At 39.2% G+C, this 16,809-nt stretch overlaps 1 protein-coding gene across 1 annotated transcript in view; it reads left to right on the forward strand.

Moving 5' to 3' along the window:
- ARFGEF3 (ARFGEF family member 3) overlaps window positions 1–16,809 on the forward strand; it is a 193,677-nt gene that overhangs the window by 31,405 nt on the left and 145,463 nt on the right. Inside the window, exon 3 of the mRNA XM_008006875.3 lies at window positions 14,715–14,796. Within this exon, the coding sequence (XP_008005066.3) occupies window positions 14,715–14,796 (82 nt within the window). The remainder of the gene's footprint in view (window positions 1–14,714; window positions 14,797–16,809) is intronic.

Here is a 16,809-nt window from a genome sequence, read left to right on the forward strand (position 1 = left end):
ATGTTTTTAGATTAAGAAAGTAAGGGTTGAAGAGGTGAAAGGCTTAGCACACAGGTCGCCATTGTCAGGGCCTGAATTTGACCAAGAGTACTTTGACTCCAAACTTTTTTTTTTTTTTTTGTGATAGTCTGTTTTCTATTCATTTTCTACATTGTAACCAGAGTTCCATTTGGTAGAAAATGTCTGAGATTACATTATTCCTTTGATTAAAAATCTTTCATTAGCTCCTCATTTTCAACTGGCTGAAAGTCAGTTTCTCCTAATGGTATTCAAGACCCTCCAAAGCTGACTCAAAGCTCCCTTGTGAAATCATTTCACACCAGTCTTCTCACCGTGACCTCCTCATCAGGTCACAGTGGGACTTTGGCTGCTCCACGAACCCATTCTCTATCTTTGCATTTACAATCTCAGCTGGGAATGTCCTTTTCCTCTTCTTCACTGGGCTGACCAAGTTCCATTCTGTCTTCTGCAGTTCAAGGCCTAATAAGTATCACCTTTTTATGAAGACACTTGCATTTTTCTAGACAAAATCTCTCCTACTCTCATTATACTTCTATAGTTGGTTGTGTATACCTTCATACAAGTGTTTATTGCCTTGTACCTATGTTTCCATATTATCACATGTCTGTTACCTCCTCTAGACTATGGGTTCCATGTAGGCAAGAACCACGTGTCTCATTCATCGTTATGTGTCTAATATTTCTCACGGTGCCTAGACATGTAGTAGGCCAAATAAATATTTATTAAATAAATGCTCTATTTGTTACTAAAACTCTTATGTACTTCTCACAAATGGATTATTAGTCATTTAGGAATGCCAATTTTAGTTCTGACTGTTGTGTTAACTGGTAATGGACTGGTTTCATAAGGCATTTTGACACCATACGTGGAAATTTTTATTTCCTGGAAAACTGTTACTTTAGTTGACCATTTTACAGTCATGGCACTTAATTTATAAGAGATTATAATACATCTATTTATGCATTATTTGTGAGCTTTAATAGGCCAGTGAGTCTCAAAGAGCATATGAAATCAGTCTTTTTTTCTCAAAATTATTAGTTTTGTTTTGCTTTTAAGTTACCTGTCTTTTGTTGCATAGACGTTTCTGAAAGATATTTGTGCCATAGAGTTGTCATTTTTTTAAGAGGTAGCTCTACAGTTGCAAAGGTTATCAGCATATTAAAAAAAAATGGGGCTGGATGTGGTGGCTCACACCTGTAATCCCAGCATTTTGGGAAGTGGGTGGATCACCTAAGGTCAGGAGTTCAAGACCAGCCTGGACAACATGGTGAAACCCTGTCTCTACTAAAAGTACAAAAATTAGCCAGGCGTGGTGGTGGGCGCCTGTAATCCCAGCTACTCAGGAGGCTGAGGCAGGAGAATCTCTTGAACTCGGGAGGCAGAGGTTGCAGTGAGCCAAGATCACGCCACTGCACTCCAGCCTGGGTGACAGAGCAAGACTCTGCCAAGAAAAAAAAAAAAAAAAAAAAAAGATGATGATGGTGTTTTCCCACTACTTCTCTCTTGTTCCATAAAATTCAAGTGTTTGTGTTAGGAACCTGCTGCTGCTGCTGTTTGCATTTGCCACTCCTTGGCGGAAGGGTGCTTCTCCTGCTGGAGATTCTGGGCAGAGTGCTAACTCCAAATTGCCAGCTGGAGCATTTTCATCATGAAAAAAATCATTAAGTAACAAAGTGCATGTGTTCTGTGATCCAGGACAGGGCAGAGCAATTTCCATAGGCATGTTTCATGCTGTCAGTATATCCACACTCTAAGGCTGAAAGCTTGCTTGTAGGAAAACATGTCACAGAAAGGAAGAAGCAAGGTTAAGTAGACTGATTTTAAATGACATATTTGGCTAAGGTAACTGTATTTTAGGATCACTTCAGTCAAGAAGGCTTTAGGGAGAGGAAACAATTCAGGAAATGTTTGAAAGATGGTATGGACATTTCTTTAGGGGGAAGAAAAAGAGAAGCTATTCCAGGAATATGGCTCAGTTATTGATAAGTTGGAAAGGTTGGTGACTGGATAGAGGAGATGAAGTTAGCACAGAGGAATTCAGGAAGAATGACTTTGAGGCCATTAAGGGAAACAGGCATTCAGTGTTCAGGCCATAAAACTTTGAAGGAAAGGGAGAGCATGTGTATGTACTTGTAGGCTCAGGCTAACTTCACCTTTTCCCTAATTCTTTTTTTTTTTTTTAAGATGGAGTCTCGCTCTGTCTCCCAGGCTGGAGTGCAGTGGCGCACTCTCAGCTCACTGCAACCTCTGCCTCCCAGGTTCAAGCAATGCTCCTGCCTCAGCCTCCTGAGTAGCTGGGACTACAGGTGTGTGCCACCACACCCAGCTAATTTTTGTATTTTTAGTAGAGACGGGGGGGGGGGGGGTCTCACCATGTTGACCAGGCTGGTCTTGAACTCCTGACCTCAGATGATCTGCCCTCCTCGACCTCCCAAAGTGCTGGGATTGCAGGTGTGAGCCACTGCACCTGGCCACCTTTTCCCTAATTCTAAAGGTAACATATTTTATTCTTGAAGATCTTTAAAATGTAGAAACATGTAAATAATAAAACCAAAATCATCCACATTCCCAAAAGGCAAAGTGTTGGGGGGCAAGTTCTTTCCAATCTCTCCCTCCCTCCTCTGCCTGCGCTGTATGTGTGTGCAAGTTTTTATTCAAGAGGACAACCATATATGGTATATAATCTGCATGACAGTCTCATATTTTTGCATAACATTTTCAAAGTATTTTCCTGTGTCAAAAAAATCTTTAGAATACTTTTAGTGATTATGTATTATTCCATTCTATAGATGTACCATGATTTCTTTAACCTCAGTTACATTATACATAAAGATACAGTAAACATCTTTACATAGAAAACTTTGCTACATCTATGGTTATTTTCTTAGAAAAGGCTCCTAGCAGAAGAAACCCTAGTTAAAGGCATACCAATATTTTAATTTCTTTATATATATTGACAAAGTGCTTCTTATGAAAACCTTAAAGAGCAGACATTTTCCACAGTGCCATAAGAAGTGGCCCTGTGAGGAATTAAGTGTGTCTATGGGGGTGAGGAGCAGCTTATAGCATTTCACAGCGGGAAGTTGTAAAATTGACATGTAGGAGATAATGTGAGGAAATATTAAAATGGATTGACAATGGACAGAAAGAAAGGAGTGTCTTGGTAAAAAAAAAAAAAAATCTTCACTGGCTTACTGTATGTAAAATGTTTAACCTCGTTCTTGGAATGTAGTTTGAGATTGACAAATGGTAACCATTAAGGTCTCATGTGCCAAGGCATGAGCTCAGGGGCCAGTGCCTGCCCTACCTCTTGTCCAGGAGTGATTTTTTTCTCTTCCCCTCCATCCCTCATCAGTAAATGCCAATAATACCATCATGCATGGCTTAATGATGGGGATAGGTCCTAAGAAATGTGTCATTAGGCAAGTTCATTATTATACAAACCCCAAAGAGTGTTCGTACAGAAACCTAGAGGTACAGTCTACCATACACCTGGGCTATAGGCCTGTTGCTCCCAGGCAGGCTGTGCAGCATGTTACTGCGTGAATATTGTAGGCAATTGTAACGCAATGGAAAGTGTTTGTGTAACTAAACATAGAAAGGGTGCAGTGAAAATGAGATATGGAAGGTAAAAAATGGTGCACCTGTGTAGGGCACTTACCATGAATGGAGTTTGCAGGACTGGACGTTGCTCTGAGTGAGTCAGTGAGAGAGAACGTGGTGAGTGAATTGGAATGCCGAGGACATTATTGTACACTGCTGTAGCCTTTATAAACACTGTACACTTAGGCTACGCTAAATTTATTTTTTAAATGTTCTTTCTTCAATAATAAGTTAACTTTGGCTTACTGTGACTTTTTTATCTTATAAACTTTTTAATTTTTGAACTTTTTGATTCTTTGAAGTAACACTTTGCTTAAGACACAGATTGTCAGTTGTATAAAAATACTTTATATCCTTATTCTATAAGCTTTATTTTACTTTTATTTTTATTTTTTTATTTTTTTGAGATGGAGTTTTCCTCTTGTTGCCCAGGCTGGAGTGCGGTGGTGTGATCTCGGCTCACCGCAACCTCTGCCTCCTGGGTTCAAATGATTCTCCTGCCTCAGCCTCGAAGTAGCTGGGATTACTGGCATGCACCACCACGCCTGGCTAATTTTGTATTTTTAGTAGAGATAGGGTTTCTCCATGTTGGTCAGGCTGGTCTCGAACTCCTGACCTCAGGTGATGCACTTGCCTCAGCTTCCCAAAGTGCTGGGATTACAGGCATGAGCCACCACACCCAGCCTTTAAGCTTTAATTTATTTTTAAATTTTTAAACTTTTTGTTAAGAACTAAGACACAAACCCACATTAGCCTAGACCTACACAGGGTCAGGATCATCAATGTCACTGTCTTCCACCTCCACATCTTGTCCCACTGGAAGGTCTTCAGGGTCAGGAGCTGTCTGTCATCTCCTATGATACCAATGCCGCCTTCTGGAATACCTCCAGAAGGACCTGCCTGAGACCATTTTACAGTTAACTTTTTTATTTGTAAGTGGAAGGAGTATGCTCTAAAATAATGATAAAAATATAGAAAATATATAAACGAGTAACATGGTTGTTTATTATTATCAAGTGTGATGTACTGTACCTAATTGTATGTGCTATGCTTTTGTACAACTGGTGGCACAGTTGATTTGTTTACACTGGCATCATCACAAACATGTGAGTATAGTGTTGCATGATGTTAGGGCAGCTATGATAGGAAACCTCCCAGGTGATTACGGGACCACCGTGGTCTGTCGTTGATGGAAACACCATCGTGCAGCACATGACTGTATTTGTCCCTCCTTATTGAGTGGTTGTGAGAGTTACTGGGATCAAGTGCCTGAGCTCTTAGCACGGTGACTGGCATGCTGAAAGGTTTAATAATGGCACTTCCGTGACTCAACTGCCACTCTCCTTACATCAGTCAAGCTTAAAGAGTATTTTCTTTAGATTATGCAAGTATACTCTAGAGTTATTATATTAAATTGGTACAAATGGAAAGTATAAAAAAAGAAAAAATTCTCCCATGCCACTATCTGGAAATACGCACTGCCAACATTCAGCTGAGCTCTTTCTTAAATAATGCTCTAATTGATTTGCATTGCTATATATTAATGTTTGTTTTTTATTCTGCTTCTTTGGATTTTTCTCATATACATATGTGCTTTTTATAAGAAAATCATGGACAATAAAATTTGATATCTTGAGGTAAAGTATAGGCATAACCATTTTATGTTATTTAGAATTATTTCTACTAGATTGAATCATATGAAATTGCCAATATTCAACCTCTTCTGACCTATATAAATGCCAGTTTCATATGCTCAACTTAATAATTGCGATAGGCTTGCTAAAAATCTTGAAAGCCTGCAGGAGAAAAGGGATTTTATGTTCACAACTATATCCCTAGGGCCTGAAACAGTGCCTGATGGGTGAATCCAAACTTTGTTTTGAAATAGAAAAGGATTGCTACTGATAAAAATAATTTCATTAAAATAGAAATGAAATGGAAATATATTTGAACTGCACTGTAGAGAAAATCAATTAAGGAACCAATTTAGTTCCAGTTGGGCCAATGGAATTGGCCCTGGCAAAAGCTTAATCAATGAAAATCAATCAATGTTGGTATAAACTGTTTAAATGTAAAGGACACATATTCATTAACATGAATAATAACAACCCGAATGTCACAACAGTGAGGGTAGAAGCCTTTCGTATGCAAATTAGGAAATGGCATGACTACCAGGAAAGGTGCTGGCTGTGTGGCTTGAACTCAGCAGCTAGTTCCAAAGCCAAATTTTTTCCACATATCCAGACTGCCTACACCTTCTCCTAATTACATACCAACTGTCAACATAATGCATTGCTTCACGAATTACCACTCGAAATAAGAGAGTTCACGTTATTTCTTTGATGCCTGTCCCCATTCTTAACATAGTGGACCTTTGAATTACCACTTTAAAGCAGTGTGCCTTACACATAGTTGGTGGGAGCTGGCTATCCGCATAGACGTTATGGCGTAGGTTTGAGGACATAGATTTTCAAAACAAATGGTCTAGCCTAGGCACGACAGCCCATGCCTGTAATCCCAGCACTTTGGAAGGCTGAGGTGGGAGGATCATTTGAGGCCAGGAGTTTGAGACCAGCCTGGGCAACATAGTGAAACCCTGTGTCTATTTAATATTTTTAAAAAAGAAAAGAGATGGTCTAAGTCTGAATCTCGCTCTGTCATTTGCAAACATATGACCTTGGACAAGTAACCTAATCTCTCTTAGTTTCAGTTTGGTTGACAATTAGATATCTACCTTCAAAAGTTATAATTAAATAGTAAATAGGAACATGTGTAGCATGTTACTTTGTAAGCCACATCTAAGCCATTTCAACCAGAGCTATGATTAGGATGTGAAGAAATTCAGTTATTTGATAAATGGCTTAGATCACAGAATCCTAGAATTTTAGAGTATAAACAGACCTCAGAAATGTTAGATATCTTCATGCCTCTTCTCACCCAGAGCATCAAAGAGGAATCAGCCTAACATTCAGGAACGTATTTGGGGTTACTTAAAGTTCACGTTTTCCCTTTATTGATTCTACCCATCCATGAGCATGGAATGTGTTTCCATTTGTTTGTGTCATCTATGATTTCTTTCAGCAGTGTTTTGTAGTTTTCCTTGTAGAGATCTTTCAACTCCTTTGTTGGGTATATTCCTAAGTGTTTTATTTTTTGCAGCTATTTTAAAAAGGATTGAGTTCTTGATTTGATTCTCCACTTGGTTGCTGTTGGTGTATAGAAGAGCTACTGATTTGTGTACATTAATCTTGTATTCGGAAACTTTACTGAATTCTTTTATTAGTTCTAGGAGTTTTCTGGAGGAGTCCTTAGGGTTTTCAAGGTAAACAATCATACCATCAGCAAATAGAGACAGTTTGACTTCCTCTTTACTGATTTGGATGCCCTTTATTTCTTTCTCTTGTCTGATAGCTCTAGCTAGGATTTTCAGTACTATGTTGAAGAGAAGTAGTGAGAGTGGGCATCCTTGTCTTGTTCCTGTTCTCAGAGGGAATGCTTTCAACTTTTCCCCATTCAGTATTATGTTGGCTGTGGGTTTGTCATAGATGGCTTTTATTATATTAAGGTATGTCCCCTGTATGCCAATTTTGCTGAGGGTTTTAATCATAAAGGGATGCTGGATTTTGTCGAATGCTTTTTCTGCTCTACTGAGATGATCGTGTGATTTTTGTTTTTAATTCTGTTTATGTGGTGTATCACATTTATTGATTTGCATATGTTAAACGATCCCTGCATCCCTGGTATGAAATCCACTTGATCATGACCATACTACCAAAAACAATCTATAAATTCAACACAATCCCCATAAAAACACCACCATCATTCTTCAGAGTTACAAGAAACAATTCTAAAGTTCATATGGAACCAAAAAAGAGCCTGCATAGCCAAAGCAAGACTAAGCAAAAAGAACAAATCTGGAGGCATCACACTACCTGATTTCAAACTGTACTATAAGGCCATAGTCACCAAAACAGTGTGGTACTGCTCTAAAAATAGGCACATAGACCAATGGAACAGAATAGAGAACCCAGAAATAAACCCAAGTACTTACAGCCAACTGATCTTCAACAAAGCAAACAAAAACATAGTGGGGAAAGGACACCCTTTTCAACAAATGATGCTGGGATAATTGGCTAGCCACATATAGGAGAATGAAACTGAATCCTCATCTCTCACCTTATACAAAAATCAGCTCAAGATGGATTAAGGACTTAAATGTAAGACCTGAAACTGTAAAAATTCTAGAATATAACATTGGAAAACCCCTTCTAGACATTGGCTTAGGCAAGGATTTCATGACCAAAAACCCAAAAGCAAATGCAATAAAAACAAAGATAAATAGCTGAGACCTAATTAAACTAAAGTGCTTTTGCATGGTGAAAGGAACTGTCAGCAGAATAAACAGACAACCCACAGAGTGCGAGAAAATCTTCACAATCTATACATCTGACAAAGGACTAATATCCAGAATCTACAGTGAACTCAAATCAGTAAGAAAAAAGCAATCCCATGAAAAAGTGGGCTAAGGACTTGAGTAGACAGTTCTCAAAAGAAGCTATACAAATGGCCGACAAACGTATGAAAAAAATGCTCACCATCACTAATGATCAGGGAAATGCAAATCAAAACCACATTGCAACACCACCTTACTCCTGCAAGAATGGCCATAATCAAAAAATAAAAAAAAAACAGTAGATGTTTTTTGTGGATGTGGTGATCAGGGAACACTTCTACACTGCTGGTGGGAATGTAAACTCATACAGCCACTATGGAAAACAGTGTGGAGATTCCTTGAGGAGCTAAAAGTAGAACTATCATTTGATCATGCAATCCCACTACTGAGTATCTACTCAGAGGAAAAGAAGTCATTATTTGAAAAAGATATCTGTACACACGTTTATAGCAGCACAATTCACAATTGCAAAATGGTGGAACCAACCCAAATGCCCACTAATCAGTGAGTGGATAAAGAAAATGTGATGTGTATATATATACATACATACAATGGAATACTACTCACCCATAAAAGGAATGAATTAACAGCATTTGCAATGACCTGGATGAGACTGGAGACTATTATTCTAAGTGATGTAACTCAGGAATGGAAAACCAAACATCGTATGTTCTCACTGATATGTGGGAGCTAAGCTATGATGATGCAAAGGCATAAGAATGATACAATGGACTTTGGGGACTTGCAGGGAAGAGTGGAAGGGGGTTGAGGGATAAAAGACAACAAATATGGTGCAGTGTATACTTCTTGGGTGTTGGGTGCACCAGGATCTCACAAATCACCGCTAAAGAACTTGCTCTTGTAACCAAATACCACCTGTACCCCAATAACTTACAAACAATTTTTTTAAAGTTCACGTTTGTGGTTGTATTGAAAGATAATTATTGGTAAATCCTAACTTCCTTTGTTCACTTATTTTAATTTCCCTTTGTCCATTGTTACCTGTCAGCCTAATAAAGCTGGTCTGTTAACCATGACAATGTAGTTAAGGAAATAGGTTCAGTCTCTTCTTCATGACCAGATGCAGCATCACAGTGTGGATGATGCCTTCCTCATGCATATGCAGCACTGCTAATTATTCTTCTTTAAGAAATAATGGCATGTCAGGACATGAAACCTGGGGCCACTGCCTTTATTTAATTAGGCAAGAATAAATTTGCACGTGCCTCTGCATTAAAAATAATCGCTTAATGTAATCGAATGTTGGTTTTTGCCATGCCCTTTTCCCAATGAGGCAGCATCTAGAAAGATCAAAAGATGATTTATTCCAGTACAGTGTGTGCAAAGGGGATTGAGTGTGTGCCATGTTGCATTTTCATTATAAATTTCATCCTGAGACCCAATTAACAGGCCTGTTTTCTCTTTCATTAAAATCACTTTTAGAAAAAAATGAAGGTAGGAGGGTTTTTATGATATCACAGAGCAAGCAGCAAAATTAGTTATGCCCCATGAATTTCCTTCTTTTGCACATGGGTTCATTTCCAATTGAAGTCAGGATCTGAGGCTTGTGGTACTACTCTAGGGGCTGCTGGGTCTGAGGCAATGAGAGGCCTTGGATACAGATTATTATGGCCCTGTTACCAACCGTGTTACTACTACAGTAAATTGTTCTCATTCATGTTGATTTTTTGTTAGCTGTTTAAAAGCATGAGACTGGTGGGTACACTTTTGTTCTTACTAGTATTTACTAGCAAAAAACCCTGTTTTTAAGCATTTCATTTTAAGTAAATATCTATTTTGTTGTTGAAGATAGGGTCAGAAGCAACTACTTTGCAATAAACAGCACTATTAACATTGTAGACATTTTCTTAAAATATTGGTCCTCAATTTCAACAATAGAATTTTATTTACTATAAAATGTTTATAGTAACCTACACACACACACACACACACGCACACACACAAACATAGCTACCCAGGGCTCAGTGTAGCATCTCTTCAAAGGCCGTCCTAGCAGAACTCCAGCCAGGTTATACTACCCTCTTCTCTGATACAGACCTTGAATGTTGAGCAGAGTTCTTTACCATAAAGGACAGAGACTCCTAACTTGGGATCCATGTAGAATTGAGGTTTGGGGACCTGAGGATTATGGAATGATAGGCACCCTCCTCTAGGAAGAGGGTCCTTTGCCAGATTTTGTGTGTGAGTGTGTGTGTGTGTGTGTGTGTGTGTGTAAGAACTAAAACAGGTTAAGAAGCACATCTATTCTAGTTTTGCTCTGATCTTATGAGACCAAAGAGGATGAAAGGAACTTGGTCTTGGGAGTCAGATGAATTTGGGTTTGAGTTGTCTGCAACACATTTTAACTGTGTGGCCTTGGGCAGGCTACAAAACCTTTCCAAACCTCAATTTTCTCAAATTTAGAATAAGGGTAAGAAGGTTGTAGTGACAGTTAAGATGAGATAAATAGTAAGTGCTAATTTTCTTTTTTCTCTCTTTGTCCCATGAATACTAATGAAAGCAGGTACCTGTTGTGACCCGTTCCTTGCTGGCCCTTCCCTAGCTCTCAGCATGCTGCCTGGCACACAGGAGGCACTCAAATGTTTGAATGGATGATGATTGGATAAATGGTTGAATGATGGAGTGCTTTGGTTTAATATCCAGATGAAATTTTTGTCTATAGTGATATTTCCCCAATACATTTCTTTTCTTTTCTTTTAGACGGAGTCTCATTCTGCTGCCAGGCTGGAGTACAGTGGCGTGATCTTGGCTCACTGCAACCGCTGCCTCCCACGTTCAAGTGATTCTCCTGCCTCAGCCTCCTGTGTAGCTGGGACTACAGGCACACGCCACCACACCCGGCTGATTTTTTTGTATTTTTAGTAGAGATGGGGTTTCACCATGTTGGCCAGGATGGTCTCTATCGCGTGACCTCGTGATCTGCCCACCTTGGACTCCCAAAATGCTGGGATTACAGGCATGAGCCATGGTGTCCAGGCAATGCATTCATTTTCTAAGGGAGATCTTGATGCTGTGCTTGCCTCTGCTATGACCTTCCCAGGACAGTTAGCCCCTGTCCTGTGCAAAATCTTTCTGGGTACATAAAAAGATTTGAGGCCAGGCGTGGTGGCTTACGCCTGTAATCCCAGCACTTTGGGAGGCCAAGGTGGGTGGATCACCTGAGGTCAGGAGTTCAAGACCAGCCTGGCCAACATGGTGAAACCCCATCTCTACTAAAAATACAAAAAATGAGTTGGGTGTGGTGGTGGGCACCTGTAATCCCAGCTACTTGGGAGGCTGAGGCAGGAGAATCGCTTGAACCCAGGAGGCAGAGATTGCAGCGAGCTGAGATCACGCCATTGCACTGCAACCTGGGCAACAGGAACAAAACTCCGTCTCAAAAAAAAAAAAAAAGAAAAATTGTTTTTGATCTGCATGCGGAAGATCATGATCTGTGTTGGGCACTTTGTCTATATCAGTGCTGGACAAACTACAGCCTGTAAGCCAACTCTGGCTTTTTGCCTGTTTTTGTAAATAAAGTTTTATTGGAACATAGTCATACTCATTGATTTACTAATTGTCTGTGACTGCTTTTGTGCTTTAGCAGAGTTGAATAGTTACGACAGAGACCATTTGGAGTGCATGGTCTAAAATATTTATTATGGGGCTCTTTACCAAAAAAGTTTGACAACCTCTGATACATATGTTATACTACATATTATCTATATATTGTACTCCAACTCTGCAGGATTGGTCTTAAAATGCCCTTTTTATGGATAAGGGAGTTAAGGCCCACAGATTTTAGTATTTCGATTGAGACTACAAAACTTATCAGTGCTTAGCATTTGAATTCACATGTATGTGATTCCACAGCCCACGTTCTTTCTACTAACCACTCATATTTTTCAACTCAGCCAAAACCTAGTTGAACCACCTTCATCTACCAGTCCTGCTTGGTGACCATGGCTTGCATGGTGGTGATGGCCCTGGTGGTGGTGCAACCTGGAAATCCTAGCATTTGTCAGCAACCTGGCTGAGGTCAACAGTATCAGTCATGTGAATGTATAAGCAGGTGAGAGAGTGGAATAAGGATTTCAAGGGCTAATACTGCAGATGGCAGAGTAATATAGATAGGCGAACATATTGCTGCTTTCCAAGGGTCAACAGGTTGAGGATTTCCAAAAGGGTCCTTGTTGCTGCTGGACATGGCATCCAATCTTGTTGGGTGCCCTTGGTGAGTAATGTGTAAATACTTGTACATTTTCAGCCCATAGCTACAGGATATATTTCCTCTTCCCTGGACTATTAGGCTGTAAGACTTTTGGACCCCCATGCTTGTTCCCTGCTATTATGCTCTTTCATTGGCCAATCTGACTCCAAATTCAAGTGGAAAGTTCTTTCACAGTGGATTAATCCTGGTGGAAATTTGATTGTTTCAAGGGTTTGCAGATGAAGTTCTGTGCTGCTTCTGTTAGCATACCATTTGCCCTTGGTTGCTACTTCTCACTCTATCTTCATGCTTCCGTTTAATTTTTCTAAGCTCTTAAACTGGTTAACATTGAATAAAAGAAACAGAATTAGAAGGATGTACCATATGACCCAGCCATCCCATTACTGGGTATATACCCAAAGGATTATAAATTAAGCTGCTATAAAGACACATGCACACGTATGATTATTGCAGCACTATTCACAATAGCAAAGTCTTGGAATCAACCCAAATGTCCATCAGTGACAGATTGGATTAAGAAAATGTGGCACATATACACCATGGAATACTATGCAGCCATAAAAAAGGATGAGTTTGTGTCCTTTGTAGGGACATGGATGCAGCTGGAAACCATCATTCTTAGCAAACTATCACAAGAACAGAAAACCAAACACCGCATGTTCTCACTCACAGGTGGGAACTGAACAATGAGATCACTTGGACTCGGGAAGGGGAACATCACACACCGGGGCCTATCATGGGGAGGGGGGAGAGGGGAGGGATTGCATTGGGAGTTATACCTGATGTAAATGACGAGTTGATGGGTGCAGCACAGCAACATGGCACAAGTATACATATGTAACAAACCTGCACGTTATGCACATGTACCCTACAACTTAAAGTATAATAATAATAAATAAATAAAAAAAAGAAAAAAAAATCAGCTATTCCTGCACTAATTGACTGCACCACAGTGTTTGTCTTGTAATTGTGACAAGCTGACAATAAAATAACAGTGACAAAGTTACAGCCACCCAACTGGATGTAACACAGTTGGGTAATTTATCCATCTGTCAAAGGATGAATCTAATGAAAAATGGCTGTAGTGTTAATTGTCATATAAAAATGGATATTGTAACATTGGGTTGTTGAGGGGCAAGGTGAGGATTAGGAAGGCAAACATTTTTCCTGATTGTTTTTGTAGTCTGTGTGGCTGGCATTATATTAGAGGAGTGTGTGACTCTCACTTCATCAGTTGTGAAGCTGCTGATGGAAGGATTCCATGGAAAAGCAGCAGAGCTGCAGAGTGGACAGGGAGAAATCAGAGCTATAATGAACTTTGTATTTCATTGTGTTCTACAACAGTAACCCTTATTTCTCCAACGATGAAATCCTATAGTCTAATGTGGTAGCTTTCACACTCTAAAAATCAACGTATCTTTCAGTTTATGCTGAAAATATAAAACAGATAAGAGTGGGGCTGCTCTGGTTTAAGTAGGGGTAGAGAAACCTGGTAAAATGAAGTCACATTTCACTTTTGTGCTAGTGTAACTCCATAGAGAAATAATGGGTTGATTAAAATTCTTGGTCTGTTGTTTAATTATTTAAAGTAGATGATGCTGCTAACAGATATCTTTGTCTTTTGGTTTATTCCTAAAATATTTTAATCTCCTTTTTTTCCTAAGCTTTAAAATGTCCAAATAGCTCTCCTTTTTTTTTTTTTTTTTTTTTTTTTTTGTCTCTCCCCTGACTCTAGATAATGTTGCATCTAGGCACCTCTTATCGGCCAATGCTATTGATGGTTAATTTGTATTTCTGTCTTGGAAACATGTTCATTAAGAACCTGTCACAAGACTCAGATCTACTACTTGATGGAGATTATAGAGCAAATGTTAAATTTATAAATTATTGTTGAATCCTTTGAGTTGGGGAGGAATTGACAAACTAATAGAATTTTGGTATATATTGATGAGACAGAGTGCTGATGGTGATGCATATAATCTCCAGGTAAGGAAGAGGTAGAAGCAAGGCGTAGAAATCTACTTAATGATGCCTCCTAGAGGTGTTCACCCCCAGGTATGCTGGGTGTGAGCAGTGAGTGGTGCTAATTTGGGAAAGAACAAAGCATGTTCACAGACTGGCTGGGATCCCATTGTGTACTAATGAGTGTACCAGGTAATAATTAGTAAAAGTCCTTGTGTTTGCTCTTCCTGTAGCCATACCAAGAAGGCAAGGGGTTGATGGGCTATCATTTCTGCACAGCTTCTTTGCTGTGTTTTCTCTTGAGCCCATGTGCATTTTTATTATTGGTTATAGTTTTTGTGTATGTGTGTAGTGATATTTGGGGGTGGGTGTACATAAGGCTTACATCACTTGATTGCCAGCTTTAGTGAGCTCACATGTTGTCCTTATTTTTGCGTTTGCCAGGGAGAAATGCCTGCTGCCTCTCCAGTTGGCTTTGGAATCCAAGAATGTGAAGCTGGCCCAACACGCATTGGCAGGGATGCAGGTATGGCTTTGACTGAATGCAGTGGGATGATAGAAATTGACAGGCCACTTTGGCATTGAAAGGGCAAATAGTTAACATTTTAAATACTGGCTGTTTAAAGACTTAGACAGAAATGTGATTGAACTAGGAAATAACCATAGAGAATAACAGGATTTTCTTATATTCACCAGAATTTCTCTGTACACAGCATTATTTCATTGAACCTTTGTGATCAGACACTGATTCATGTGGACGTAGCTAAGCCCACAAAAATAGGGATTTGTGTGTGTGTGTGTGTGACATCTTTCAGGAGAGTAAGGGATCCCAAAAAAAGAGACCACAAGTTCATACCAATTCAAATCTTGTACATTCAACATCTATGGTTCTATATAATAAAAACTGATGGTAAACTGGAAAGATTTTGTTTTGTTTTTTATTCCACAGTTAGATTGAGGAGTGGATTATTATCTTTTATTTCCAGAGCAAGATTGGGAAGAAAAAAGAAATTTGGTTTAACAAGAAAAGTCAGATTTGCTTGAATACATTTTTTTGGTTTGTGTTTTACACCAAACATAATGGGTCTAATTCTGATAGTAAAAAGGTGCTGACTATGTAAATACACATACTTTTTAAAGTGGTTGGCCTCTAAGAGACAAGCACTGTGAAGCTGAAGCCTGCAGGAGTTTGTTCAGGGTGACCATGGATAAACCACGGTGGCATTTGTCAGATGTCTTTTTATGTCAGTGCAAACTGCTTCATACTTAGCTTTTTTAGTTCAGAGAAGTTCCCAATACCTTTTAAGGTATTGGGAAACTTATGAAATAATGAGAAAACAGCTCTTTTTCCCCCAGCAGATTGGAATTAGATAATGTATATTTTTGTACACAGCAGTATTTGAATCTTTTAAACATTATCAATAATGTTATTAAAAACCTTTTGCTTTTCTCCAACGTAATTGGGCCGACCATAAAAATAGTTGAGAATTTGTTTTCATCTGCCACTTTTGTTCCTTTTTCTCTAATGTTATGTAGGTTTTGCATTTAGCTTCTCTCCCTTTTTTCTTTAACCCTGGAATATTCTAAATTGCAGTGCCATGTTTTCAAGGGCTTACTGAATCGTGTTAACTGAAGCAACTTGGTAGGCTGTGAGTCGTCCTTTTACCATCCCCCGCTACCTCCTGTTAACTTTAGGCATATTTTTAGAGCTTCTCAGTTTTTATCACTTTAAATAAAAATAAATTGTATGTAAACTCTAATTCTGGGCTTTCTTGAGTATACCACATGATTCTGCGGAAAAAAAAAAGTCCTTTTGAAAGACTATAGGCAAAATTTCAGGGAGTCTTAAGTAGAAAGGTTTGAAATATTATTTTCAAGATCTTCAGTGGTGTGAAGGTAAAAGAGGGAGTTATTACACTGGATGGATCAGAATTCTCAAAGTTCTTCACAGGCTGCAACTCGAAGCTCCTTTGGAAAAGAACAAATTGAATAGGGATAAATATAAAAGTCTATACTGGGGTCTCAAAAATCAATTGCACCAAGACAGCGTGGAGGAAAATAGCTTAATTGCAGTCCTTGTGAACGAGAATTAGGGGTTACAGGGTGAAATTCTATGCCTCATTCACAGACATAGAATGTACTGTGACAACCAACTAAGCTCATATGACCTGAGAATGTGATCCAGATTATGTATCACTAGTTAGTATCAGACCACTCTTGAGGCCACATTCTAAGCACAAGTGAAACCTTATCTGGCAGAGAACATTTGGAGGAGCCTGAGGAGGTTTAGTGTGGAGAAGACAAGACTTGGGTGGACCCGATAGCTGGTTTCAGACCTTTCAGAAGCTTAATTTGTGTGTCTCTGGAGGAAGATGAAGGAGTAGAAGTTGTGGGCAGGGGGGTTTTGGTACAATCTGGAAAAAAATTTTATGAAAATGAGAAAGAGATAGAGAAAGCCTATCCTGTGAGGTGGACTCCTGGGAGTCCTCATAACAATAAATGTCTTCTTGTTGAGGTTTGGGGGGATGCATTTTCTGAT

Source organism: Chlorocebus sabaeus, chromosome 13 (genome assembly GCF_047675955.1).
Source record: "Chlorocebus sabaeus isolate Y175 chromosome 13, mChlSab1.0.hap1, whole genome shotgun sequence".
NCBI lineage: Eukaryota > Metazoa > Chordata > Mammalia > Primates > Cercopithecidae > Chlorocebus > Chlorocebus sabaeus.